Source organism: Anastrepha ludens, chromosome 4, assembly GCF_028408465.1.
Source record: "Anastrepha ludens isolate Willacy chromosome 4, idAnaLude1.1, whole genome shotgun sequence".
Taxonomy (NCBI): domain Eukaryota; kingdom Metazoa; phylum Arthropoda; class Insecta; order Diptera; family Tephritidae; genus Anastrepha; species Anastrepha ludens.
In genome coordinates, this window is record NC_071500.1 from 78,332,301 (window position 1) to 78,359,046 (window position 26,746).

Sequence of the window (26,746 nt, forward strand, 5' to 3'; positions counted from 1 at the left end):
AAAAACTAGAATTCATATACATAAATTTAAATATGATATTTATTTTTAAAAGGTTTTTTCAAAATCTATTATATCCTGAGAATTCATAAGTACAGTGGCTCAACTGTCCCACTTCAGTTACTGCCGTAGGAAAAACCAAAATTTCATTTCAAATAAATAATGCTGTAGCAGGCACAAATAAATTTTAAAAGCACTCCCTGAGGTCACTTTAGTGTTAATTGTCGTAATTGTGTGTTTAAGCAGTAGTTACAGCAGAAGTTTATAAGATTTCCAGCAGTTACAAGATTTCTAAAATTGTTCTTTTTAAATTTTGAGCAGATGAATATATTTGTACGTCATGTAATAAAAAATGGGATTGTTTGTACCCTATAATGTCAGAAATTTCAGTCGCGAAATTTCACAAACTTTTAAGAGGATCTCCGCCGAACATTTTCGGAGCATAAAAATTTGCAGAGGCTTATGAGGTAAATGGCAAAAACTAATAAAAAGATGCAGGCTGCTGAATCCGCTTAAAGAGTTTATAAGAAATTGCGGCTAGAATTTGCCAAAAAGTACAAAAGTTTTCCAAATGTTGATTGGATAATATTTAATGGTGTGATGATGCTTTGCGGCAGTATTTGAAGTGTTTATTAATATGTTGCTTGTGACTGTAACTGCTTGTGACTTTCTTTGTTGCTTGTTCGCTCTACTCGGGAGTATAGGGCCTCGACAAGACTCAGTCTTGCGTTGGTTTCGTTAATCTAATTCGCTTAGGTGATAAGCCTGCCGCTACGATGTGATAGCTGCTCTATAAGTCGTCATCCGTTGCAAAGAGCTCAGGGAAAGCCCTAACAACTGGGAATGGAGCACGTTGAAAATTTACTTCAAACTGAACACTGACAATCAAATTTAAGTACTCGACTGTTTACCCTAATAACGTGGCTACAAACCTATAGACCTTGTGGGGTTTACTGCACAATAGTGAGAGTGCGATAGTGAATATTTATGTTATTTGCGAAAATAATGATTGATTCTTTTTGGCAGTATAAAAACTTCAAAAAAATTTAAATTTTCGTGTGAAATTTTATTTCAATTTAAGCTAAACTCACAGGTATAGATATCTTCTGTATGCAACTACATACATACATTTATGGATCTTTATGAAGAATTGTGTGGAGTAGAGGTATTGACGGAATCAGTCGGCGACGAGATATCTGAAACAATATTTACCAAGCCGCTTTACAGTCATCACGAGCGCAAAGACGGTAAAACTTCATCCGCATGAGTAGCTGAAATATTTTTTCAAAGACGTAAATATTTTAGTTTCCAATAATCAAACGCAAGTGTAACTCAGTGAAAGTTAAAAACCATGAAGCGATTCAGCTTATTTCCCGCCATTTTCTAATAGACGACGCCACTTTCTAGAGTTAAGGCCACCAAGAGAAAATTCGGATCCGTCGATAGAAAGGTTTGAGCTCCTTCCCACGAAATATTTTTAATATTTAAATTTTTTCCTGTTATTTATGTTTTAAATTTCTATTTCCCCTTTTCCAAGCTAATTGATGGAATATATTATGTACATGAATTAAGTCCCAATGGTTTCGCTTGGTCAAGAAAAACTTTTGAGGATGTATGTCTTAGAAATTTAAAAAATAAAGTGATGGAACAAAATTTTAACTTTATTTTTTATTCATTCGTCCGTTGAGTCACTGTATATCTTGCATTTATTATTTTGGATCACTTGAGTGTTCCTCTTTGCAATCCTTTCTTCTACAATTTGCTGCTTTTTTCGTTGGTTTACTATCGCTGAGATTTGCGATCTTTATAGTCAATCCGAAAAGGATACCTATAATTAATTTTTTTTCTCAAAGATTGGTAATCCTCTTTAAATATATATTATGCATTTGAATATATGATCGTACGGAGCCTTTTGAATAATATTTGCTTTAGTTAATTTATAAAAAAATGCTATATAAATCGCGCATGCAAATGAAACGTAGTGAGATAGGCTTAAGTATAATATTTAGAATTTTTACAGCAATTTAGGACGAACAATTAAAATAAACAAAAAAGGATAACGAATGGCCTATTTAGGATGTAGTGGATATAGTAATGGGTGTATGTGTGTATTTTAATTACTTGCATGTAGAATTCGCGCATCAATTTATATACTTGTATACTTTACACATGCATATACATATACATATTTAGTATAACTAAATAAAATACAAATAGCTGATAAATGTAATTGTAAATGTATAAATGTGCTAATTCGAGATTACATACATACATATGTACATACTATATGTAGTTATATGCCATACAAAGTCACGTGGGTATTATATTATAAATATTTATCGTAGAATTTGGCGGCGAAGGCATCATACGCAGGTTAAACGTGTAAAAAGTTAAATTAAAAAAATATTGGAATTTGGCTTCGAATTATATTTGATGGAAAATTTAGAGCCTCATATGAATAGATGCATTATATATAATAATGTATAGAGTATTTAAATGTATTAAAAAATGTGCAATAGCATTGCGAGTATTACACTGTTTAAACACAAAAACACAAATTTAAACAAAACTTAATAATTGAAAAGGAATTAACAAGAACTGTGGATTAACATGGAATGCGTGGCGCAAATATGTGGGTGGGTGGATATGTGCAAATATACACCCACACAATGTGTCGCAATGAATGCTTAAAAGAAGACAACCATAAAACCATAAAATAAAATATTGCGCAAATAAAGAAAATCTGGGCAGCAATTTTTTTATTCAATTACAAGAAGAGTATATTGATTTTGTTGTTTTAACACGGAATGCTTCGATTTTTCAGAACAATATTTTGAATAGTTGTTCTCAGTTTACAATCAGATACAATCGAAATCGAGACTACTCGGAAATAAAAAAGGTGTGTTAAATGCCGCTCATAAAAGTTAAAAAGAACAAAATTTCCAACGGTTTGTTGTGGCTTGCTAATAGTGGAAAATATGAATATATATGGGCAATACGCTAAGTCCTGTATATATATATATAAAATAAAACGGTAGGTGATTCTACCGTTTTATTTTATTTTTCATGAGGAACTTTTTGATGGTAGAAATGCACTCAGAGGTTTACCATTGCCTGACGAGGAGCGACCACTATTAGAAAACACTTTTTCTTTTATTTTGTGTTTCATGCCTGGGGTTTTGGGGACTACCTAATGGGAGTCCATATTCGGCGATGGTGGCAGCTAAGCCATAATTTGGAGAATATTGGACACTGATTTAGATTTGAGCTCAAATTAAGTTGTGTGCCAATACATGTCTCAAATCTTCAACGTTTACTTTTAACGGTGCATCTAAGGCAGAACCATTGCATTCTCAAAAGAGTTTTTTGCTGTACTTTTAATTATAGTGTTTTCCCCCCAATTACAAAAAAAGCTGATTTGCAACTTGAAACCTGAGAGCTATCAATTTCTCAATGGTTCGAGCTAAATTTAAAGATGTAATTAATTTGTCGCGCCCATTTCTTCCTGAAATAAGGTACATATTTATTCATTCCTCATAGAAATTTCATACTACCAAGTTTCGTAGCCGTTTTGGTAAACCGGTGGAAATAGGGAAAAAATAATATCAAATAAGAGCAGAATGGAAAATTCACATCACACTTATAAAATTTTTTTATTCGAAATTTAAAGCGACATACAATATTACAAAGGGATTCGTTAATTTTTAATATAATAAATATAAATAAAATAACTGTGTTAGCAGAAGTGCATGTATATAACGGCAGCAGCAAATAAAAAAGTTAAAAAAAAAATTAAAAAGCTTCTCAAGAAAACCATTTGTCGTTATTATCATTATAGAAAATTATATGGTTTTGGTTAAAAAAGAAAGTCATGTTTTTGTTTATTAATTCCTTAAAGTTTAATTTAATTGACAACACAAATTGTTCAGTTTGTCAAATTGTTTTTTTTTTATGTAAATATCTCTTAAATAAAAAATCCATGACAAAAATAGGAAGCATATAAATAAAAAGTTATTTACATACACATAATAACTGTAACTGGAGGATAATTTATATAACACAAAAACAAAAAATTATGAACTGGGTTAATAACGTTATTAAAAATAACGAAATAAAATGCTTTGCACAATTCAAGCCGAGGTGCTGGTGAAACGAGCAACTTCACATACATACGTATGTATGAGCTTAAAATGGTATCTCTGTATAAATTGGGCCCATTGTCACTTGCACCACCAATATTTTTTTTTTTTTTTTCATTTTTGTGTACATAGCAGAAATAAAAAGTAGACGAATTTACAAGAAAACTGGCATGAAAATGCATATTTGTGAGAAAAACATTTTGAAACTTAGTTTCGTTTTGTGTGTAAGCATAGGCGCTCTATATAAAAATCTGTATACTAAATAAAAGATAATAAGCTTAGAAACTATATTATATAGTATAGTATTGAATGCAGTGGATAGTACAGGCAGCAACACAAGTGTTATAATTATTAAATATTTAATTAGTAAGCGATATGACTTAATAACAATAACAAAATAAATGAAATAGTATGTTTTAAGCACAGAAAAAAGTGTACAAAAATTGTCATAAAATCAAAACGTTTGCATTTTATTTGGGATTTGTATTGGAAACCGGAAACAACGAGAATTTGTACAAAGTTGAGCTGTCGTATATTATCGCAACGAACACGTAAGTACAATTTCTTGCAAAAATATAAAATATAAGAAGTAATGTAACATTAAACATATAATTGAAAAAAAAAAGGAAAATCATTTTGAACTAGGGCCAAGCTTTCGCTGATATGTAATATACTATATAACAAAAACGACTATTTCCATAATTATAATTACAACTTTTTTAAGGTTTGCGTCTTTTAACATCGTAATTCAATCGACTTTAAAATCATTTAAAAATTCTCGCCACGCACTAAAGTCTACTTCTGAGTGTGCTACACTTTGTTCAGCGACTTTTTGCTGCAGCGCGTTTAAATATTTTAAATCATTGCGATATTTAATTCGTAAATCTTGATCGATACAGATGTCCATGAGCGGCAAATCAATAACCGGTTTCGCAACACGTACTGTCTTTCGTAGCTTTTTCTCCAGTTGTAGAATATCTTTCTCCATCCGTGCTAGATTCAAGAGATCACCACAAGCAATGGGCGTGTGATGCAACGAGTGTGTAGTAATCTTTAAGCTGCTAATATTTCGTTTATTTAGAATTATTTGCATAAACTCTTTTGAGGCATGCCATTCGCAATATGCTTTTAGAGCTTCTAGCAGTAGCGATAAATGTTGTTCGCAGGAGATTTCATCGACAATATCTCCGCCATCTCCTACTTCCGCATGCAATTCAGCTTGCTTCTTATGTTTCAGCCAACGTTTCTTTCGCATGTAGTTAAATACTTTTTCAGGTGAAAAGTTTTCGGAATACAAAAAGCCGAACATTTGCAGAAATTGATCAATAAATGTGTACCGAACATATGGTATGCGGAGAACATCGATAGCATTTATATAGTTGTTAATAGACGAGTTCAAGTTGCGATCTACAAAGCAAATGGATTCAAGGGTGATACGTGGCAGGTGTAGTGATATTCATAAACATTACCTTTGAACTTTCTGAAGAAATCGAATATAATTTGTTTAGTATTCGGACCGAGTTGCGGAAATTTTACACCCAGAACAGTGTGTTCTATGTCAGCTGTATTGCTTATAACCATCAAAAGTGCTATGTAACGCTATAGATTAAAATGAATAAACTTTAGATGAATATATCTAATTGCAGGCTAAGTAATCGCACCTCAAGCACTTTCAAGTAGTTAATGTTTAGGCCCTTATTAACAGCCATAGCAAACAATAGGAAAAGCTGCCGACCCAAAGCACTCAAATGAGCTTCTTCTGACATTCCAAGTACGAATACAGCCAGCGGACGGCTGTCATTATAGAATAACCAATTTTTATTTTTGCGGTAATGATGCAACATCCACATTACGAAATCACTTTCAAGTATTTGCAAAATAAGGCGTAGTACTATGAATAACCGTTCCAAACGCTCATCAGACTTGAGAGCTGTGAAAGTATTTAAACGATTATCGCGTTCTTCCCATTTGTGATGGTCTAATGTTTCACTATTAGGGGTCTCCGTAACAATCGATCCCCCATCTAATTTTTTTCCAATAGTTGGTGTTTTGGGTTCAGCTAACATCGAAAGCTCATCGGGGGTGCACTGAGTGAGTAAAATTTCTGTTAAATCAAGTAGTATGTCAAAAACCTTCTTTGATTTAGACAAACGATTGCCTCCTTTTGAGTTGTTGCAAATTTTTTCGGCGTCCAGTGGTCGCTGAAAGAAGCCAATATAGGCAGTGTGTGTAGCACGCCAACAAGGTGGGAAAGTCCGCACCATATAGCTAAATAACTGTATGGATTGACGGTATGTGGGGATAAAGGCTGCATCTCCAGTTTTCGGGTTAAGACTCTAAAAAAAAATTTATCTACTTTAAACAATTTGCAGAATATACAAAGAGGTACTATAGAACTTACCAAAATTAATTCAATTAAGTTAGTAAATGTATCCTCTCCGGGAAATTCGTACCGCTGACACATGTCCAAAGCAAGATTTATGAATGAAAGGTAACGCTGCTGTTTAAGAGTACACCGTAGCTGCATTAAACGAGCTTCACTTGGTTTGTCCATCTCTTTAAATCGTTGCTGGAAATGCTGTTTTCGGCAGTATACTAAATCGTCCGCGCAACGTGGCGGAAACTCCATACATAAGCGTTGTATTGAATTTAGATACAAATTTGAGAAAAGCGTTGTGAGTTTATCAATGGATGCCGATCTGTGTACATTTCTGTTGTCTTTGTTTGGCGATTCAGTAGCACTCGATTCTTTAGGAACACCAGCTTCTTGTTGTTCACCACCTTCCTGACCCATTTTTTTAGTGTCTAAACTTTCTTCAGTAACAGACGAAACCGTCTGTGGTTCAATGCACATTCTTCGTTCAATATGTACAGTCTGTTTGTCATCCTGCATAGGCTCCGTAGTTGTTTCAACTTTTGACACAATTTTACCATTATCCAAATCTTTGTCATCAATGGAATCGATTTTAGATTTTTTTTCCGCCGATTCGTCTTTAACCTCGTCATTCTCTTTATTTTCATCTAAAGCCTTACGCCTTCTAATAGAGGGTCCAGCCTCATCATCCTCTACTGTGCCTGACATTCCTCGACGACTTCTTGGGCGTTTGTTTGCCACTGGTTTTGTATGACAGCTCTTTTCTGATTTGGATTGTTTAAATGTTTCTATTTTAACACTTGCGTTTGACGGACGAAGTGATGAATAAACTTTATTCGAATTAACATTATGTGGAGACAATTTTACTTTAATTTTCACATCTTTTGCAGAAGTAGATATTCTTTCGCTTTTGCGCGGCATTATAAACAAGCCAAACAATAAAGGCGTTGCCAGTTCATGCGAAATAAAAAAGCTTTAAACATTTGCCTAATCTGGTAAATACATATACGAACATGTTCGCCAATGAAACGTTTACTGTTTCGACTGATTGTTATGCCCGTTGCATAGTCACTTTTATACATACTTGCGCTGAAACCTTCATTCAAGATGTGAAATTTGAACTTTAAAGATGAAAGAAAGGATTATTGGTTGCGCTCAAGGTACATCAACAAGTTAGTAACAATAGAGCTGCAGATTCGACTCCTTGTATTATTTTAACCGTTCACTATATTACCAGATTTTGCTAAATTTTACTTTGTGTTGTCTAGAACACCATACTAAGAGAGCAGACGCCAAGATATTTAAAGAGGTAGCACTAGAAGAGGAATGTATTTGTTTATGTTTGTGGTACTTAGAATATACCAAAATTTATAAACAAAGATTTACAGTTTAGAGTAATTTAAATAAAATGTATCAATTAACAGATCAAAGAAATAGAAAAAAGAACAAAATTGCAACCATGCTGCAGCTACGTGATTAATGTGTCTGGGCTGCCGATCACTGGTATCGAGAATTCAATTAACAAGAGAATACATGCTACTGACATTCCAAACCAGCGGTACCCAAACTTTAAAATGGAAGTCAGCGTACTACTATATTGAAAATGCGCATGCGTACATTTTAAAAATTCAAAATTATTGGTTACAGTTGTTTTTAGTAAAAAGAAAAGCTAAATATATGAAAAATAATAGGTAATTAAGTAATAAATGCAGCTGACCTATTCAAATACAAAGTTTCAGTGAATTTTATTGTTATGGGCGGTACGTGTCTATACAAAGTTTCTAGGGATTTTGTTGTTTTACATATGAACGCAAAAAACACAAAAAATTTGTGTCCCTGACTGTTGTAGACATTTTAATAAAACCCCAAAATGTTCGTTGGCTATTCAATTTCCGCGATGATTTCTTATTTACTTCAATTAAAATTAACACCGAGTTTTTAAGGTTTATTAATTTTTGCAGTCAAAAGCAAGACATCAACCAATTTATGCGGAATTTATTTTGTTTTTGCTTCTGACCTCTAGAATGTCAAAATCTTTAAACAAAGGTTGACTGTTCAGAATAACTTAAACGAAGTTTGACAATTTAAAGATCAAATAAAAAAAGACTAAAGAAAAAAAAATACGGTGGTGCTGTTTGCACTAGAACAAATGCAAAAAAAAAAAAAAAAAAAAAAAAATAAGCGAAACAGGCAAAATTGTTTGTGTATTTTGAATTGTTTCGCGCGAAGTGTTGTGTGTTCGTACTTCAACACAAATCCTATACAGTAAGTACAAGGAAAACTTTTCTTCTTCTTTCTCATTTTTCTGTCAGGCTCTAGGGGTGAGTTTAGAATTTTTAACTTTTATTCTTTAAATGAAGTTATGAAATAAAAATAATTTAATTTATTTTTTTTATAGTTATACATTAAACTAATAAGTAATTTTGTATTTAAGCGCATACAGACCAATTGTTTCGGCAACCATTTTTACCTCTAGGTCTCTATGCAAATTTCATTTGCGTACGTACCAGGGCGCATTTACAATGGTTCTAATAACCTCTTCCTGGAATCGTTGCATGATATCAAATTTTGTTTTGGCAGTACAACCCCATAGCTGAATGTCGTATGTTCAAACAGGTTTAAGAACTTGAGCGTTAGGTAGTTACGCTGTGACCGGACAGCTATAGTAAAACTTTATCTTCTTTTCTCGACTTTTCGTTTTTATGATTTCTTTGAATTGGCGTACATGAAAGAAAAAAAAACTAATCAACCTTTTGAAATGAATCATAGCTTGTTCCCTTCAGTATTAAATTCTCTTCTATTTGAACTAACGAAATAGATAAAAAAAATGTTTCAAGATTTTTATACCAAGTTGAAGTGCATTTTTTTTATAGAAAGGCATTTTTTTCTTTAAAACCTCCAAAAAGTTGAAATTTTGGAATTTCTCTCAGTTTTCTTAGTTCATCTAGAATAAAAAATCATGATATTAAGAAATCCATTTGAATTTTTTGCTTTAGATAATAATTACGAGCTGTATCTTGTACACCAGTTGGAAACTCCAGCGTTGCAGCGCTCTACTAATTTCTATGTTAAACATTTTTTTCAACTTATTTTAACCAGTACAAAATTTTATTATACTTTTTAAATGTTCATTAAAAGATAGAAAAAACTTTGCAGTGCTAAATTAATTTTTTCCTTAATAAAAAAAATCGCAAAGAGATGCAATTTTTAGACCTCATAAACCAGCTACGCGTCTTAGCGTTTCATGTCCAATTGATGGTGTAAAATGTTGCGAATTGATTCGTGAGACACGCTAAGGTCACGGGTTCCCCCCCTCAAACTGAAATGATGGTTTTCCAGCACCATTTCCTTGACTTTGTCGACGTTTCCTTCCATTGAAGACGTTGATGGGCGACCAGACCGGGGCACATCTTTGACGACTTCTGGGCCCTCTGCAAAAGCCGTAAAGCTGTTGAAAGCACAAAATTTAAGACAAATTCTTTGTTCGATATTTTTATCCCTAGTGAAAATCGCAGAGCACATCTGCGGTAGACTGATTTAATTAAATGCCAAAAACAAGCTAATTGACCGATCATTCTCGAACTCTGCGACACTATAGAAGACAGTTGTACCAACATTCCAGCAAAACATATTTGGACATATGTATGTTTGACGCGCACTTTTCTATTGAACAATTCCCGATATTTTTTTAACACAATGTATATATTTAATAGAAGATGGGCAATAAGTACCCGCGATCGTTGATAACAGCAAAGTTTTCATCCTTGTTGTTAAATGCGTATGGAGAATAGGTAAAATTAAATTTTTGCGGACCTGCGTGTAAAAGTAGATTTGTGATGCATTTTCTTGTGTTTGACAGAACGATAGATGTACTCTCTGCATCGTGATACTTAAGTGGTTTTACAAAAACAAAAGTGCACCGAGTGCGCGATATGGAGAAACAGGAGGTGGTACCTTCCACATTTTTGGCTTTCCACTCATTTTCACTATTCTTACTCATTCTTTCTGTTTTTCTTTCTTTCTTTACTGACGTCACAACCCTTGGAAAAGAGAAATTATTTTTGTATCAAGTGCATATCGTGTGGGCATCTCTGTTCTAGAGGTTTCAAATAACAGTCAAATACACATCACTTTTCTCCCCTTTCATTTGACAAACATATTTCCATACCTTGAACAATTTTACATTTATACCATTGTTTGAAACTATGATGCTTCTTGAAACTTTAAGGGCCATTCAAACAAATTTAGACGTTTTATAAAAAACTAAAAAATCAAATTCATTATATTTAACTCTAATTTCGGGCGTATATCGATTTCCTCATGTGTGAGTTGGGTTTTCACAGCGTATCACAAGCAAATGCGAGTATGTATGGATTAAATTAAAATGTTTTACTTCTGATACATCGTCAGTTACTAAATGCAATATACTAAAGTAAATAAAGTATTAATTTTAAGTATCTGCCAAGTTTCTGAAAACGTATAGAGTAAAATTTCAAGAATTTTACCGCCGATCAAGTAAAAATACCTCAAATAAATAGTTTTACAAAAGTATGTAAGCAAATATCCCGGCAAAAACATTTAATTGAAACATTATTCAATTTAAGCCAACGTCAAAATCCATTCACAAAACCAAAAAGACAACGGTCAATATAGCCATCGTCGATTTAGCCGCCGGTTTATGGTAGCAGTGCTACACCACAGCATGTTCTAATTTTAGCCAAAACCACGTTTCTGGTAATAAACGTGCCTGCAAGCACGAATAGTGCTGGTGATTGTTGTTGATTGTTTAGCTTTGCTGGTTGCGTCTGTTTACCAACTCCAGATGGCTAACGGCAATGTCTAGCAACGTCTAGCAATTCGCATAGATCCGCATGTGGAGATACCTTTAATGAGCACCAAAACCGTCGTTTTAATTTATAGTGCTGTAAGATTTTGTTGTCGGAAAAATTACAGAATACGAGCATTGTCCGCTCTTGGTCAACAGGCATTTACGTTATTCGCATCGGCTGGCATAGTAGAATTTATTAGCAGCATTGTGACAAGTGCACGAGGAAAGCTGTTGCGGAAGCATGAAACAGGAGGTAAGAGCAGACAAGCAGAGACATTTTGACATGAAAACTTTGTTATGTAGACAAAACAAAAATTATACAAATAATTGCTCAATGGCTTTGAAATATGGTGCATAGATAAATCAAAAAAAAAGACAGTTAATTTACAGTTCGCGCAACATTTCTCAGTTTTAGTTTTTGTCTGTTTTTTTTTATCTAAACATTGTTTTTATTGCATTAGGTGATACAAACTGATAAATCCATTACTAGTACTAATTTGTCTAACATTTAACCTACCCTGCAGTATTTGAGGTAAGGAGAAAAAGTAAGGAAAGCTAAATGCGGCCAGGACCGTTCTTTAAATTTTGAAATAAAAGAACGAAAATTCTAATATATTCGGCACTCACGTATTATTTTTGTATAGAAGCATTCATGGCATATATTTTTTAAAGATAATCACTTTCAGATGTTGGCCGCAACTGCACCGTAATTTGGCCATCTGTAATCACCAATTTTCAATGACTCGCTGGAGGACTACGGTCGGAACATCGTGAATAACTTTAGTAATTTTGACTTCCAATTCCTCAATCGAAGCTGGTTTATCCGCAGAGTATTTAGACTTTACATACCCCCACAAATGAAAGCCCAATGATGTGATATCTCACGATCTTGGTTGCCAATTTATATACTTGTCCGAGACGAGAGATAAATTGTTCACCGAAACGACGACACAGTAAATTCACGCTTTCACAAGCTATATGGCAAGGAGCGCCGTTTTGTTAGAACCATTAATATTGTGGTGATCACGGGCTTCAATTTTCGGTATTAAAAAGTCGATTATCTTAGCGCGTTAGCATTCGCCATTCCTTGCTACATTGGCGACAGCCTCGTCTTTGAAGAAACATGGGCCGGTGATTCCTTCTTTCCATGATGAAATGTCTATGATTACTTAAAAAATTATGTATTTATAATAGTTTGACAGTAGTCATGCGTGATCTCTCAAAAAATCCCTAATGGAAATGTACCTCCAATCTGATCACCCTTTACATGAGGGTGGTATCCCACATTTTTCAAAATTTTATATATTTTTGGCACACAATTTGTACAAAATTTAGGCCATCTTGGAAAAATTGTTCATTCAAAATTCATTTTTCCTCGATTTATCGTGCGCATGGATAGATGGAGAGACATACCTAAATCAACTCCCCTCTTCATTCTGAACTTTTTGAAGCATGGTATCAACATACTGACACCGATATTTTGTTCTATCATACGCGATGGGTAAAATTCCGATAGTGTCCGTACAGAAGAAAGAGGGCGTTGAGAGGACACTTACCAAAAAAAGGTAAACCTCAGTCAATCAGAGGCGTAACACTATTAAACTGCCTCCTCATAATATTAGACATTTTTTTCTGAAGCGGTTGCCGCAGCCGAATGAGTTGGTGCGTGTCTACCATTCGGAAGTGAGTAGATTCGAATCACCGCGCATGAAACACAAAAATGATAGAACAAGTTTTTTTCTAATAGCGGTTGCCCGTTGGCGGTTGACAATGGCAAACCTCTGAGTGTATTTCTGCCATGAAAGAGCTCCTAATATTGTAAAAAATATCTGCCGTTCGGAATCGGCTTAAAACTGTCTAGGTGGAGCAATGCCAATACGCACACCACAAAAAGGAGAAGAGCTCGGCCAAACACCCAAAAAGGGTGAAAGCGCCAATTGTATATAATGAAGTGATCCACAGTTGTATGGCTCATCCGAGAGGCAGATGATTTTTACGAGAAGCTCTTTCATGGCAGAAATACGAGCTTGTCATTACCTACATTAAAAAGACCACCTTTTTTATTATATGGTGTTCCATGCCCGCAGTAGGTTTTGAGCCCGGGCCTTACTAAATGCTAGTCACGCCTGTTGAACAACACAATAAAGCTTTCATTAGCAACATATTTCGATGCTCAACTCATCTTGTACCGAAAAGATTACGCATCCCACTCTGTACCACTCCGAAAGCAACATCAACGATCTTCAAGTACAATTTCATTGTCTTACGCCAATGTCTCGTCAATCACAGAGTGGCATGGGTGATCGAAACGAGGAAAATCATAAGCCATAGTAAGGCACACTTTTAGACTTCGTAGGCTACCGCTAATAAATATTTTTAAAGTTTCTGAAAATGATATTTTCTTAGAAATACAAACTTGCTAAGTTGAGAGGTAAAGTTTCTAAGGCTAAAAGGTTCGCAACTCTCAGTGGTGATGAGTTTTCTAACAGAATATTAACCGTTAAGTGCCTATGCGATGGGATTAATACAACTTCGAGTTCCTTTTGCAGCAGCTCTTTTTCCACTTTCAAGGGTACCGAACGGACGAATTAATATTTTTGCCAAAGTCAGCTAAATTCCTTGGGAGCAGCTTTAGCTTTATTTTCACCAAGATTTCGTTTTTGTGAAAAGTTACTCCTACAAACATTTAGGTTGTAAATAAGGTAAAAATATCTTTTTCCAAGAAAAAAGATAAATTTTCCAAGACATTATGTCTCGGGGGTTGTCCAGCTATTATATTGAACCACTGCACCATAACTTTATTTTATTCTACTGTGAGGAATTCTGCTTTAAGATTACTGGCAGGCTAACAGTCTAATTAAGCAACAATGTTTCCGAATCATTATTGAATTAAGCAATTTTCCTAAGCCAGAAAGTGAGTTTAAATTCATTAAACTAGTCCAGTTTTTATTCATTTTCATTTTACACCAATACAAATTCAGCAACGTGTCAGCGCACGACAGACTACATACTCAATTAGCCAGCAGTGGATTTCGTCTCACAATGAGCTGTAGGTTCGTCGCTTAAGTCTTTCGTCGAAAGCAGACAAACCAAATCGTTAAATGCAAGTAAAACGGTATCAGCAATGTAAGCAGTATTACATAACAAGGTGCCGATACAAATTTACTTACATATAATATTGCTTTTACTTACTTGCATACATACAATGAAATCATGGGCTAAGTGGGGTTGCAACTATTCTAATAAATCCCATTGCTGGTCAAACACCACAAGTAGTCGTCGCTCCGGTATATTTTATTTGTAATTTTTTAACTGTCACAAGCAACGATGTGTTATACAGACGCTTGGACTGGTAGGTACTGCTGATCCTGGTGCTAGCGGTTTCGAGTGAAAGGCATATCAGTATACGGCGGCCTGCTGACACTGGCAAAAAATATAGCAGCAGCAACTAAGCCAAAGTAAAAATTTCGGATAAAGAGAAATAGAGCAATGTTGGAGCGCATTGACGTTTACGCCTACCTATGTTCGTGCATTTGTCTGGAATATGATTTTTTTTTTAAGTTTGACGCATACACGCGAGTATTTGCAAAAAGAAGTACAAAAATGCCTTTATAACGCCTGACAGTTCGAATAGACGGCCAATTCAATTGCTTAGCTGAATGAACGGACAGTTGCCCATTTAGTTTGTTGAAGTTTGGCTAGTATAGTTATGTCAGTATTTGAGTGCGCATTTTTGCTCGGGCGCCACATTTATTTTAGCAGTGACTTAATCGATTTTCAACTAGCAAACACATTTTGCTATCTACTGGCTGGTCATGCATGTAAAAATACAAAGTTAGCTGGAGCGTGCAACGCTGCGCGGCTTGCATTTTCAGTGTACAACAAATAAACAAAATAATTAAAATTTAGAACACGCAATTGATTTTATACTCGTGATTAGTTTTTAAATTATTTGCATACAATATGCATATATATGTGTACATTTACTACTACAGACATACACACAGACGAACTTTTGAGCGTATGCTTTAGAGGAGGGATACTCGTATTTTATGTTTAATGAATTATGAGAATTATTTACATATGCGTGTATTATTGGTTTGATATGCGCATTCGAATGATCTAAATACTGACTTTGTTGGTTAGCTCGGATGTTGACTTAAGTTTTTTTGTGTAATATACAAGAAGTGATGTAAAAGTATACAAGAAGTAAAACTTTGTAAGAACGCGACATTGTTGGTGATAATAAAATGCATACTAACACTCATAAGCAAATAAACATGTAAATAAATGACGTAGGTATTCATGTATATACGTATGACTAATATCCACTAATCCCAATACTCCTTGGTACTAATGTCCAATAATTTGAATGTTGCATAATAATAATATAATATAAATGATAATATATTAAATAATTTAAAAATTAATAAATAATATAATAAAGCAACAACGCAAAATTATACCGTTAGAAAATACGAAGACTTTTTCCCCTTTTTTTCGTTTTACAATATTTTATATTTGAGATATCAGAATTATTTATTTATTTGTCTATTTATTAATCAATAAACAGAATACTTACAGACTATAAGAAAGATAGATACAATAAAAGAAATTATGACAAGAATCTTATAAGTAACTTCTTAAAAGTAGACTAAGACTAAGAAAAACCAAAGCTTAAGGAAGAATAATATGCATTAAACTGAGCTAGCGTCCTACTAAAAGGAGCACTCATCCCGTAGCCAGTTTTAACAATCCCACAAAAAACAATTCATTACAACGAAAAATGCGTGAGGGATATTAAAATGAATTTTATTGAGCAGATATGGACAATCTGATGAGCCCGCACAATTATCAAAGACAAAACATATCACAACATAACACGCCTAGACTCCAAAGGCATGAGATTTATTAGTAAATAACGAGAGCGATAGGACGGAATGGGATCAACGGCTTTCATCGAGCGCATAGCAAAGCGTACGCACAAAAGCTCTCTGGGCAGACTCTAATCTATAAATTAAGATTGCATGAAATGATCTCCAAACGAATACCGCGTATTCTAACCAGGACCGAACTAAGGACGAGCACAACAGTTTGAGAGTACAGAGTATAGAGAGTCAGAAGGCGAAGAACTATTCCGATGAATAAAGGCCAACATTAGGTATGAGACATTTATCATAGAAACAATATAATTTATATGTGTGGTGAAATTAAGCCTGGGGCCAAAATAGACAACAAGTTCTTTTAATCCTCTAATGGGGAACGAGTTTGAAATGTAGTAAGATTTTGAAATAGTATTGAAAACTTTCGCATAAGAAGTATTGTACTCAAAGTGCACAAAGCAGAACAACTTTTAATTAGAACAACTGATAGGTCATAAAAGGTTACAGCTACAAAAGTGTTGGGAAAATCAGAGAACAAATGAACAATTTCCTGGTTCGACGAAGAATGCAAAATGGCTACAGAAAAAAGAACAATGCGCGTAAAGTAATGATAAACCGCAAAACTCGGTAATCTACAGAAATGTATGACAATTTAAGACGCGAGGAGAAGAAACTGCAGAGGAAAAAAGGGAATTTTTAATAAGGAAAAGTTTGAGCAACTGAAAGCAGACTTCAACTGCTATAATTCATGAAGATTTTTTAAAGGCGTGAACGAACAAAGACGTGAGTTTAACCCAAGGACATACTATATAAAAATGAAGATGGTTCACTCTTAACGAAAGAAAACCAAATCCTCGAAAGGTGGGCAACATATTTTGATAAACTTCTTAACAGAAACATTACAGATATTGAACCCGAACACCCACAGTTAAAGTACTCAGAAATGGTGGAAGAACTTACTTTTCAGGAGTTCATGGCGGCTATTAAAGCCCAGAAAAACAACAAATCCTGTGGTTTTGACGAGATCCCAGCAGAGCTCTTTAAAAGCTTCGGTTAGTTTGCAAAATCTATAATGAAGAACGCATGTCAAAGATGTGGGAAATTGGAATAATTTGCCCTCTACATAAAAAAGGAGACATGTTGATCTGTGAAAATTACCGGCCCATAACTCTTTTGAACAGCATCTACAAAATATTTTCAAATATTCTAAGCGCTAGATTTAAACCGTATCTAAACGCATCATTGGTAGCTACCAGGCTGGCTTTCAAGAGGGACGATCAACAATTGACCAAATTTTCGTACTAAGACAGATTTTGGAAAAGTATCGCGAATACGACATGACGACGTATCATCTTTTCATAGACTTCAAAGCAGCTTACGACAGCATAATTAGGCACCAGCTCTCCTTGGCGATGGCAGAATTCGGTATTCCTGGTAAGTTAATACGTTTCACATGCTCGATCATGCAGAATGTAAGAAACGTAGTAAGAGTTCAAAACAATCCGTCGCAATAGTTCGCCACCATGAACGGTCTTCGGCAAGGGGATGGGCTCTCATGTCTCTTCTTTAATATTGCCCTTGAAAAGCTTATCAGTTTAGAAATAAACGAAGCCAAAACTAAAGCGCTAGTTTCTATTACATCGGACTCTGTCACACAGAATGTGGATCAAATAATAAAAATCGGTGGCTATGGTTTCGATGTAGTGAAGTAATTTAAATACCTTGAAGTAATCATTAATCATGAAAACAAAATTTCTGCAGAAATCGGCCACAGAATCCTTATGGTCAAACGCTGCTATTTCATAGTGTCAACACCTAAAGAGTCGTCTCCTAGACAGAAAAACAAAGATTTCACTGTACCGCTCAATTATAATTTCCATCTTGCTATACGATAGTGAAACGTGGACCCTCAGAGGTGCAGATAAACAGAAGCTGCTGATTTTTGAGAGCAGAGTTCTGTGAAGCATTTTTTGTGCGATATGCGATAAAGGCAAGTGGCGGAAACGCTACAATCATGAACTCGAAAAACTATCATATATGCGCACCCATCTGTTATAACCACAATCATGATCAACAAATTGATCATGTTTGGGGCTTCTTCTCCGAAAAAGGATTTGACAGTTTATTTATGTTTACCGCCAGCTTGAATGCGGTTTTGATGAAAAACTCTACCCAAAAGCATTATTACCGTCAGCTGTGAAGATGTTTAGGATGTCTATCCAACCTTGGATTTTACACAAAGACAACGGTTTGTTTACCACAAAACTAAGATTGTGTTCGTGATATTAGAAAACAAAGCAACACCGCCGATGCTCAGAACAAGAAAGCGTAAGAATACGTGTGAAATTAGAGGGCATAATTCTGCTGCTGAGTCTCCTATGACGTGACAGTAGAAGTTATTCCTAAAATTTTGCTACGGATGGTCAAACCAACCTTGTAATCTATCATCCTTGATACTTATGTATCTCTTTCCCTTTCGTGTAGGACTATATCACATTATTGCTTATAAAATGTCAGAGTACACCAATACTCAGAATATTCTTTGCAAATGACCAATCTTCAAACTTGATTTTTTGAACGCGCTGTACAGTTGAAAATTGGTTTTCAATCCCCCGACCATTTCCATTACTTAATTTTTTGTTATCAGCTCAGCTTTACTAGCCGCGTGTGATTTATGAACGCATGTATGTATGTATAGACGATATTTACATATATGCATATTTGAGAAATAGAAAAGTAGTTTTTACCATAAAGATATAGAGTGGCATGTAAACAAACAAATAAAAACTAACAAAAAATTATGGGTGTATAAACAGCAACAAATAAATGGAGAGAAGAGATTAAATGGAAATTATTTACATTCATACACAGCATGAAAACGAAAACAATTTTAATTGTCAATTTGCAACACCAATAAAAATATACTAGCATAATAAACTATCGTTTCAACAAACTGGCACAGTTACCCAAAATGAGGCAACTGCTTTGCCACTAAAATTTTTTCACTTTCTGTGCAACTCAACTCGACTGAACTTAGTGTAACTGAGCATAACTAAATTATGCAGTCTATACTTCTTTCTTCAGCTATTTAACTATCTGTTTATTTACAGGTTTGTTAGTCGACTTAAACGCCTTTTCTCTTATTCGTTCGGCATTCGGTTCATTTTCCATAAGCTAGACTATGCTATGAAAATAACGCCTTCAGGGATCAGAATATTTATTGCCTGGTTATTCAGTCTGGTAAATTGGGTCCTGGCACATGGAATACCGCACTCAACCAAATACCGTTATTCCCAACTGCCAGCCATTCAATGAAATTTCTTGTAAAAAACGTATACCTTAATAAGAAAGTTCCCGGAATATATTGAGTAAAATATAAAAAATAATCAAAAAAATAATCAAAATACGTTTATTTCTCAAAAGTGATATTATCGCTTTTATCATGTGCAACACACTTATGCCAGCGTTTGATTTAGCTCTTGAAATACTTCTGGAACTCTATTTTCGGTATGCCCGTTAGAGCCGCCTTCGGTTTTTCCATTACTTAACCAACTTATTAACTGTCTGACCTTCTGGCCGATAGACACCTTCGTGGAGCACAATACCATCGTAATCCATAAAAACCATGAGCATCGCTTTCTGATTGAACGACGTGTTTTGTTTTTGGTCTTGGGTCATTCGGAGCTGTTCACTTACACGCCTCATGCCTGGATTGTGTGTCGTACTTATAAACCTACGTTTCGCCTCCAGTAATAATACGTTTGATGAATGTTGGGTTGGATCAATGCGGTCCCTTTTTTGCATGAAATTAGGACCAACAAAACCCAAATCATTACAAAGTTCTGAACGGATCCATAAGCAATGTTCAAACTCTCTGCCAGCTCTCTGATGGTTAATTTGCGATTATTGATCAACTTTTCTTTCAATTTATTGATATCCACGACCTGTCGCTACGTTCGTTATCCTCGATGGACTCATGATCTCATTTGAAGCGTTCATGCCACTCGTAGACGGTTGTTTTCTTTAGAGTATCACCATTGAAACAATTTCTCAACATTTCTAAGGCTTTCACATCATTGAATCTATTCTTAACGTAGAATTTAATACAAATTCGTTATTACAAATTAAAATTGAATGCACGTACAGAGATAGATTTACTCAAGGCATCATAACTTTTAACAATGGCGATACAATTTTGGAAGGAATGTTGATCACAGATGTGACAAATTAACAAAAAGTACAACTCAAATTACTTGAATTAAAGCGTCACCTAGTGGTTCTTTTGGGAACTTTTTGATGAAGGTATAACTTCAAATTTTTCTAGAGAAAACGGTGCCATTTTAATTTGAATTAAAAATCATGTTGGGTCATTTATGCACGAGTCTCCGAAATGTTTGCGAGAGTAAATGTGGTGGCTACGTGAAAGCAATGTACGGCAAATCCGGTGCAGCATACCTATGTATGCATAATAGTTGTACTTGTAAACAAGTTCGTTGCTGGAAACTAAAGGTTTTTGGTTCAATTCCACTTTTGGGAATTATTTCAAATATTGCATATTTTGACTAAGAAGAGCTAATGTAATTTTTTCATTTCTAAATGTATTAAATATTCGGTTGATTCCAGTTTCGGTTCACACTTGAGATATGAAACATTAAATGATGAAAAAAATTGTCTCGAAAAGCGGACCAACGTATTTCTGCAATGAATATTCTTCTAATAAAAACCATCTGATATATGAAATCATTTTTGTGGCTGCCTTGGCTAGTTTTGTCGCAGCGCATCCCGTGTCAACTTATTTTCATAATACATTATTTTCAAAATATTTTGTTGACTGTTGTAAGTCGCTTTTATGTATTTGAGTATGTAGATTGTATCGGGGTTACCCTAGGAACATGTTCATCTGTTGTACCACAAAGCATAGAAGGACTAGAAAATTTGGTAGACAAGATTACCGACAACATTAATGCTGCCTTAGCTGAAGCCTGACCCATAAGAAGATTGAGGGGTAAACCCTAGCCTAAGTGGTGGATGGTTGAACTAAGCAAGCTTCAAAAAACAAGCAGAAGCGCATTTAATGAGGCAAAGAAAACCGTCTCTCAGAAGGTTGGAAAGTCTATAAAAATGCTCTGAGAATCTATAAGAAGGAAATCAGAAATGCCCAAAGACAATCTTGGAAAATCCTTTGCGAAGAAGTTGAGGGCGCAACTGGCATCTCCAGACTTCGTAAGATATTAGCGGAAAGTCCTCAAAATTGGGAACTGCTACAGAAAAGTGATAGTACATTCAATACAACCAGTAAAGTGTCTTAAGAACTTTTACTTAACACTCATTTTCCAGGCTGCTCAGATATCACTTGGCATGACATGGAAGATACAATACATTGTCGTACAGTCAGAATAGACGGGATATCTGAGGGCCGACTCTTATGGAAGATTGAAAATTTCAAACCTTTTCAATCACCGGGTCCAAAAGGTATTTATCCAGTGGAACTGCAGAATGTTGCTGGATATTTAATATAACACACTGGCTACTAGCAAACTTCAGAGGTTGCTTTCTTTACGGTCATATACCTCTTAAGTGGAGAGAAGTCAAAATTGTTTTTATTCCAAAAGCTGGTGGAAACTCACATACCCACCAAAAAGACTTAAAACCGATATCTTTTTCTTCTTTCCTACTGAAAACTTTGGAGAGATCGATAGAATTTCACTTAAGCCCAACTATAGATAAAAATCTTATCTCTACCTCACAACATGCCTACACCAAAGGGAAATCGGTAGAGACAGCTTTACATAACCTTATTTACATGTCAGAGAGTTAATTGCACAAACAGGAATTTTCTTTAGCTGATTTTCTTGGTACTGAAGGAGCCTTTAACAATGTTGAAGGGGAGGCAATCAGTGCAGCACTCACTGATTTATGAATTGGTCAGTAGGTCGACGTAGCTACCAAGCAGGGAAAAATACCAGTTGCTAACTAGAAAAATACCAGCTCACTTTTCAGCACAACTAGTTCGTATTCTATCTTCTTTTCATGTTAGCAGGTGGTATTTTTAACACGACGATGTGCTACGAAATGTCTGTGGTGCGGATATGCATCAGCTTTGTTTGGATTTTACCAGCTCATACCAGATAAAAATAATTCTAGTCTAATATGATTCCAAAATAACCAGTATTGGATTTGTTAAAGTATAAAAAACATACATTCCATTCAATTCCAATATTTTAAAGTATTCAAGACTCCTTATTGTGAAAATCTTTTAAAGGTGAACTTAAAACTCTGCACTCTGTATTTTTTGTGATCATAGTACGGTTTTCCGGTAGCACCTTTTCATTCATTTTAATTAAGTCTTTTGCTCTAGATGTGTGAAGGCCGAGAAGATGTGAACGACGAAAAGCGTGCCGGACACACGAGCACTTCCACATCAGACGAAAAAGTTGATGAAGTGAAGAAAATGGTATTGGTCAATTGTCGAATCACCGTTAGAGAAGTTGCTGAGGACCTAGAGATATCGATTGCCTCCTGCTATTCGATTTTTTCAATGATTTGGGCATGAGAAGGGTCGCCGCAAAATTCGTACCAAAACTGCTCAATTTCGACCAAAAGCAGCATCGCATGAACATTGCTAATAACCGCGACGACCCAAATTTGCTCCAGAGGTCATAACTGGTGACGAATCGTGGGATTATGGTTATGACGTGGAAACCAAATCTCAATCATCTCAATGGAAGCTGCCGCATGAACCAAGACCGAAAAAAGCGCGCCAAGTTCGGTCGAATGTAAAAGTTTTGCTTACCGTTTTCTTCGATTGCAGGGGCGTTGTGCATCATGAATTCTTGACACAGGGTAAAATGGTCAATAAGGAATATTACCTGCAAGTTATGCCCAATTTGCGCGAAGCAATCTGCCAGAAACGCCCGGATTTGTGGAAGAACAAAAATTGGCTCTTGCATCACGATAACGCCCCTGCTCACACATCGTTGCTTGTGCGCGACTTTTTGGCCAAAAACAAAGAACTAATGATGCCACAGCCACCGGATTCCCTGGACCTGGCCCCCTGTGACTTTTTCTTGTTCCCGAAACTGAACAGGCCGATGAAAGGACGACGCTACGCTACGATTGACGAGATAAATACGTCATCGAAGGAGGAGCTGAAATAGGTAAAAAAAAACAATGATTTTTTGAAGTGCTACGAAGATTGAAAAAAAAAACGTTGGCACAAGTGCGTAATATCTCATGGGGATTATCATACTTTGATGGAGGCAAAATAGATATTAATGAATAAATAAACAATTTTTGAAAAAACACAAAATTCGCGATACTTTTTAAACACACCTAGTAGTATGTTTTCTTCAATTAAATACCAGTATCTGAACGAAAATGTTTATATACTAGTTTAGCTTTTTCCTGCAGGGTATGAGCACAGTGTCAGTGTGTTTGTTTGCATGAGGCTTGCTTTTCGGTGTTATGCAATGGCAAAGTAGTTAGTGATTTATTGAATGCAAACAAAATTTCTATAAAAAGTGCTGGAGTCAGACAGATTTGCTTGCTGCTTCAAATAAATGTTGGTTGAATTGACCGTTTGTGCAATAGTTGGCCGTCGACACTTTTTTTAGCGACATAAACGTAGAAATTGAAATATGTATCTATTGGCACGACATCTATCCAGAACAGGCTTCTTTTGTCATAGTTGACAGCGGTGGAAATGCTACACATAAACGAATGAATTCTCGCTACTGAGCGCTGGATGGTAGAGTGGCTGGATGGTTAAACGACTATTACTTCAAGACATCTTACCGCAGTCAGCATGTGTCCAGCTGTAACGTGCCATTTTCATTTCAGTTTGATTCAATTTGATTTCACTTGATTCAATCGTGGTTAATTTTTTTTTTCTATTTGCAAAGCAAAGGACGTAAAGTTAGCAGGCGATTTGTGATTCTTTATTTTTTATTACAATTTCGTGTTTCTGACACTATCAAAACGTAAATATGCTAATAGCTAAAGTGTGCATCTAACAGAAAAGTATGCATCCACCATTAACTGGCGGTGGGGAGTTAGCCATTAAATCGCCACTAGATAAAGTGTAACAGCTTATGAGAAATGTTGTGTGAAAAATGCCAATTGCAACTCTAATTCAATTACCGCTTAGAGGTAATCGATTACACCAAAAGTGCGTTCCCACACTGTTGGGGTCCCGCTAGAGCCAAAAGCGCTACCGTAAATAACCATTTGGTAATGTTGCAGCGGGCGTGGCACAACATCGCCCAGCTGGTGGCGCAAATTTTGTAACAACATTTTGGTAGTTTTGGAGCTTTTAAATAAATAATAAAAGGTCAAAAGCAGCAACTACAATAATTGCAATCGGTGGTTGCGTATACAAACATAGCGAAATACGCATATGCTATGGCAGCAGCAATCACCACTCAACTGTGGGTTGTGACTTTTGTGACATTGCCGTTTGCCAGCTTTAGTATTTCTTATTGTTGTTGTTATGCCAGCTTCATTTGAGATCTACTGTGAATACGTAACCGGTTTAAAATAATGATATTACTTGGATGCAAAAATTTAGTACAAACAATATAGATATATATATATATAATTGGCGCGTACACCCTTTCTGGCTGTTTGGCCGAGCTCTTCCTCCTATTTGTGGTGTGCGTCTTGATGTTGTTCCACAAATGGAGGGACCTACAGTTTCAAGCCGACTCCGAACGGCAGATATTTTTTATGAGGAGTTTTTTCATGGCAGAAATACACTCGGAGGTTTGCCATTGCCTGCCGAGGGGCGACCGCTATTAGAAAAATGTTTTTCTTAATTTGGTGTTTCACCGAGATTCGAACCTACGTTCTCTCTGTGAATTCCGAATGGTAGTCACGCACCAACCCATTCGGCTACGGCGGCTGGAGCTCAAATTTACTGTACCTTCTACTAAGCTTTATAATAATCATATAAGAATGCTTCAAGAAGTATAAGTAATCGAAATTATTTTTTTTAATTACCGCACCCTCTGGACCAAGTAATGCGACGAACTTATGCGGAAAATATACGTATATTACGGGGTCTGAGGGGTAATTTTGAAGAACTGGACTATGCGGTCGATATTTGGTAGTGGATTTCACAACGCAGACACCGTAAAATCAACATTGCCAAAGTAAAGCTAATGTGCATCAACACCACCGAAACGAAAGCTATCCATATTGCCGGCACTCCTTCAGATGAAGTATACAAGTTCTGTAATCGTGGCAGCATCATTAGAAAAAATCGTGGATCAGCAACAGACATCGCATAGCAAAATGACGATCTGCCTTTGGCATGCTGGATAAAGTTTGGAGATCGACGCACATATTTGGGCGTTAAGGATTTTCGACTATATGGTTTTGAAAAGTGGAACAAGATCATGCGGATATTCTCGCCCAACGTTATAGACAACGCCGACCTTTGTGCTGCAACTAAATCAAAACCTATCCACTTCAAGGTGCGACGTCGCAAATGGAATTGGATCGGTTATATGTTGCGTATACCCCAGGAGGATATTAAAAAAGTTGCGTTAGACTGGAATCCGCAAGGGAGCCGTAGACGCGGGCGACCAGCCAAAACGACAGTTTGAAGCAAAAGCGCAGAACACAGAACGTTCCTGAAGACAAATTAAATTACTGTCTTTAAACAAATCCAATTATAAATAATATATTTGTTAATGCCAAAGGTTCCACATAGGAACCACCTTAAAACATACATATGTACGAGTATACAACTTCAATGTTCAATGATGCGGTTAGAATGGCAAAAGAAACTTCCGTAGGAGCTCCTCACAGTCAGTAGAAGGGTATTATCCTTAGCTCCGTGGCTGCTGATGTTATCAGAAAGAAACCGATGGAGCCAGAAAATATAAGATATATAAACTGTGGTATAGTGCCGCATACTCCTGGAAGATGGGACGAAAATGAAAGGGGTTTGAAAATTGAGTTCAAAATTTGTAAATAATCTGCGTGAAGTAGGGACCTTGATTTAACTTAGCTTGGGGGTTACATAAGTATAATAAATAACAAATGCTTCAGGAAAATAAATATCATTGTCATGAATTCTCATTTTGCATTGCTTGTCAAGAGGTTTCTACCCAAATAGAGCATCAAAGTGTTATACGATCCACCATATTCGCCGGATCTTGCGTCATGCCGCCACTAATATTGGTTTCTTAAGGTGAAATCTGCATTAAAAGGAATAAGATTTGAGTAAGCTATCTTTGCGAGCCAATCCTAATGTCGAATCCGACTGTGTCGCAAGTTTTAGCTAAGTTTTTAATTCTACGGTACACAGTATCGCTCAATGGGGAAAGAACATTGAGCCAGGGTAGCTAAGTCACAGACGCGAAATTCTGCGCAGTGGCATATATGCACCATATGCACCCAAGATAGCTTTAGTATTAGCATGGATTTCCCAGAAGGCTTCTCTGTCTACCATAGAGTGCCAAGAACTTTTTTAAGCTCCCTTCATTTTTAGTATTGAGATTGTAGACTCTCTCCAGCATAG

At 35.7% G+C, this 26,746-nt stretch overlaps 1 protein-coding gene across 1 annotated transcript; it reads right to left on the reverse strand.

Annotated features, from left to right (window-relative positions):
* Positions 1-3,625: 3,625 nt before the first annotated feature.
* Positions 3,626-7,574, reverse strand: LOC128859930 (uncharacterized). Its single transcript, XM_054097086.1, has 4 exons — positions 6,538-7,574; positions 5,798-6,472; positions 5,606-5,735; positions 3,626-5,543 (listed from the first exon to the last, which is right to left on the reverse strand). Exons 1-4 carry the CDS (start codon positions 7,429-7,431, stop codon positions 4,885-4,887), a joined length of 2,358 nt encoding a protein of 785 aa, XP_053953061.1. The 5' UTR covers positions 7,432-7,574; the 3' UTR covers positions 3,626-4,884.
* Between the last annotated feature and the right edge of the window lie 19,172 nt (positions 7,575-26,746).

Coding starts and splice junctions, on each gene's coding strand:
- LOC128859930 (XM_054097086.1), bottom strand. CDS start 7,431: ATGCCGCGCAAAAGCGAAAGAATATCTACTTCTGCAAAAGATGTGAAA. Junction 5,736..5,797: donor ACTACTTGAAAGTGCTTGAG/GTGCGATTACTT, acceptor TTTAATCTATAG/CGTTACATAGCACTTTTGAT. Junction 5,544..5,605: donor TTTCTTCAGAAAGTTCAAAG/GTAATGTTTATG, acceptor TTTGCTTTGTAG/ATCGCAACTTGAACTCGTCT.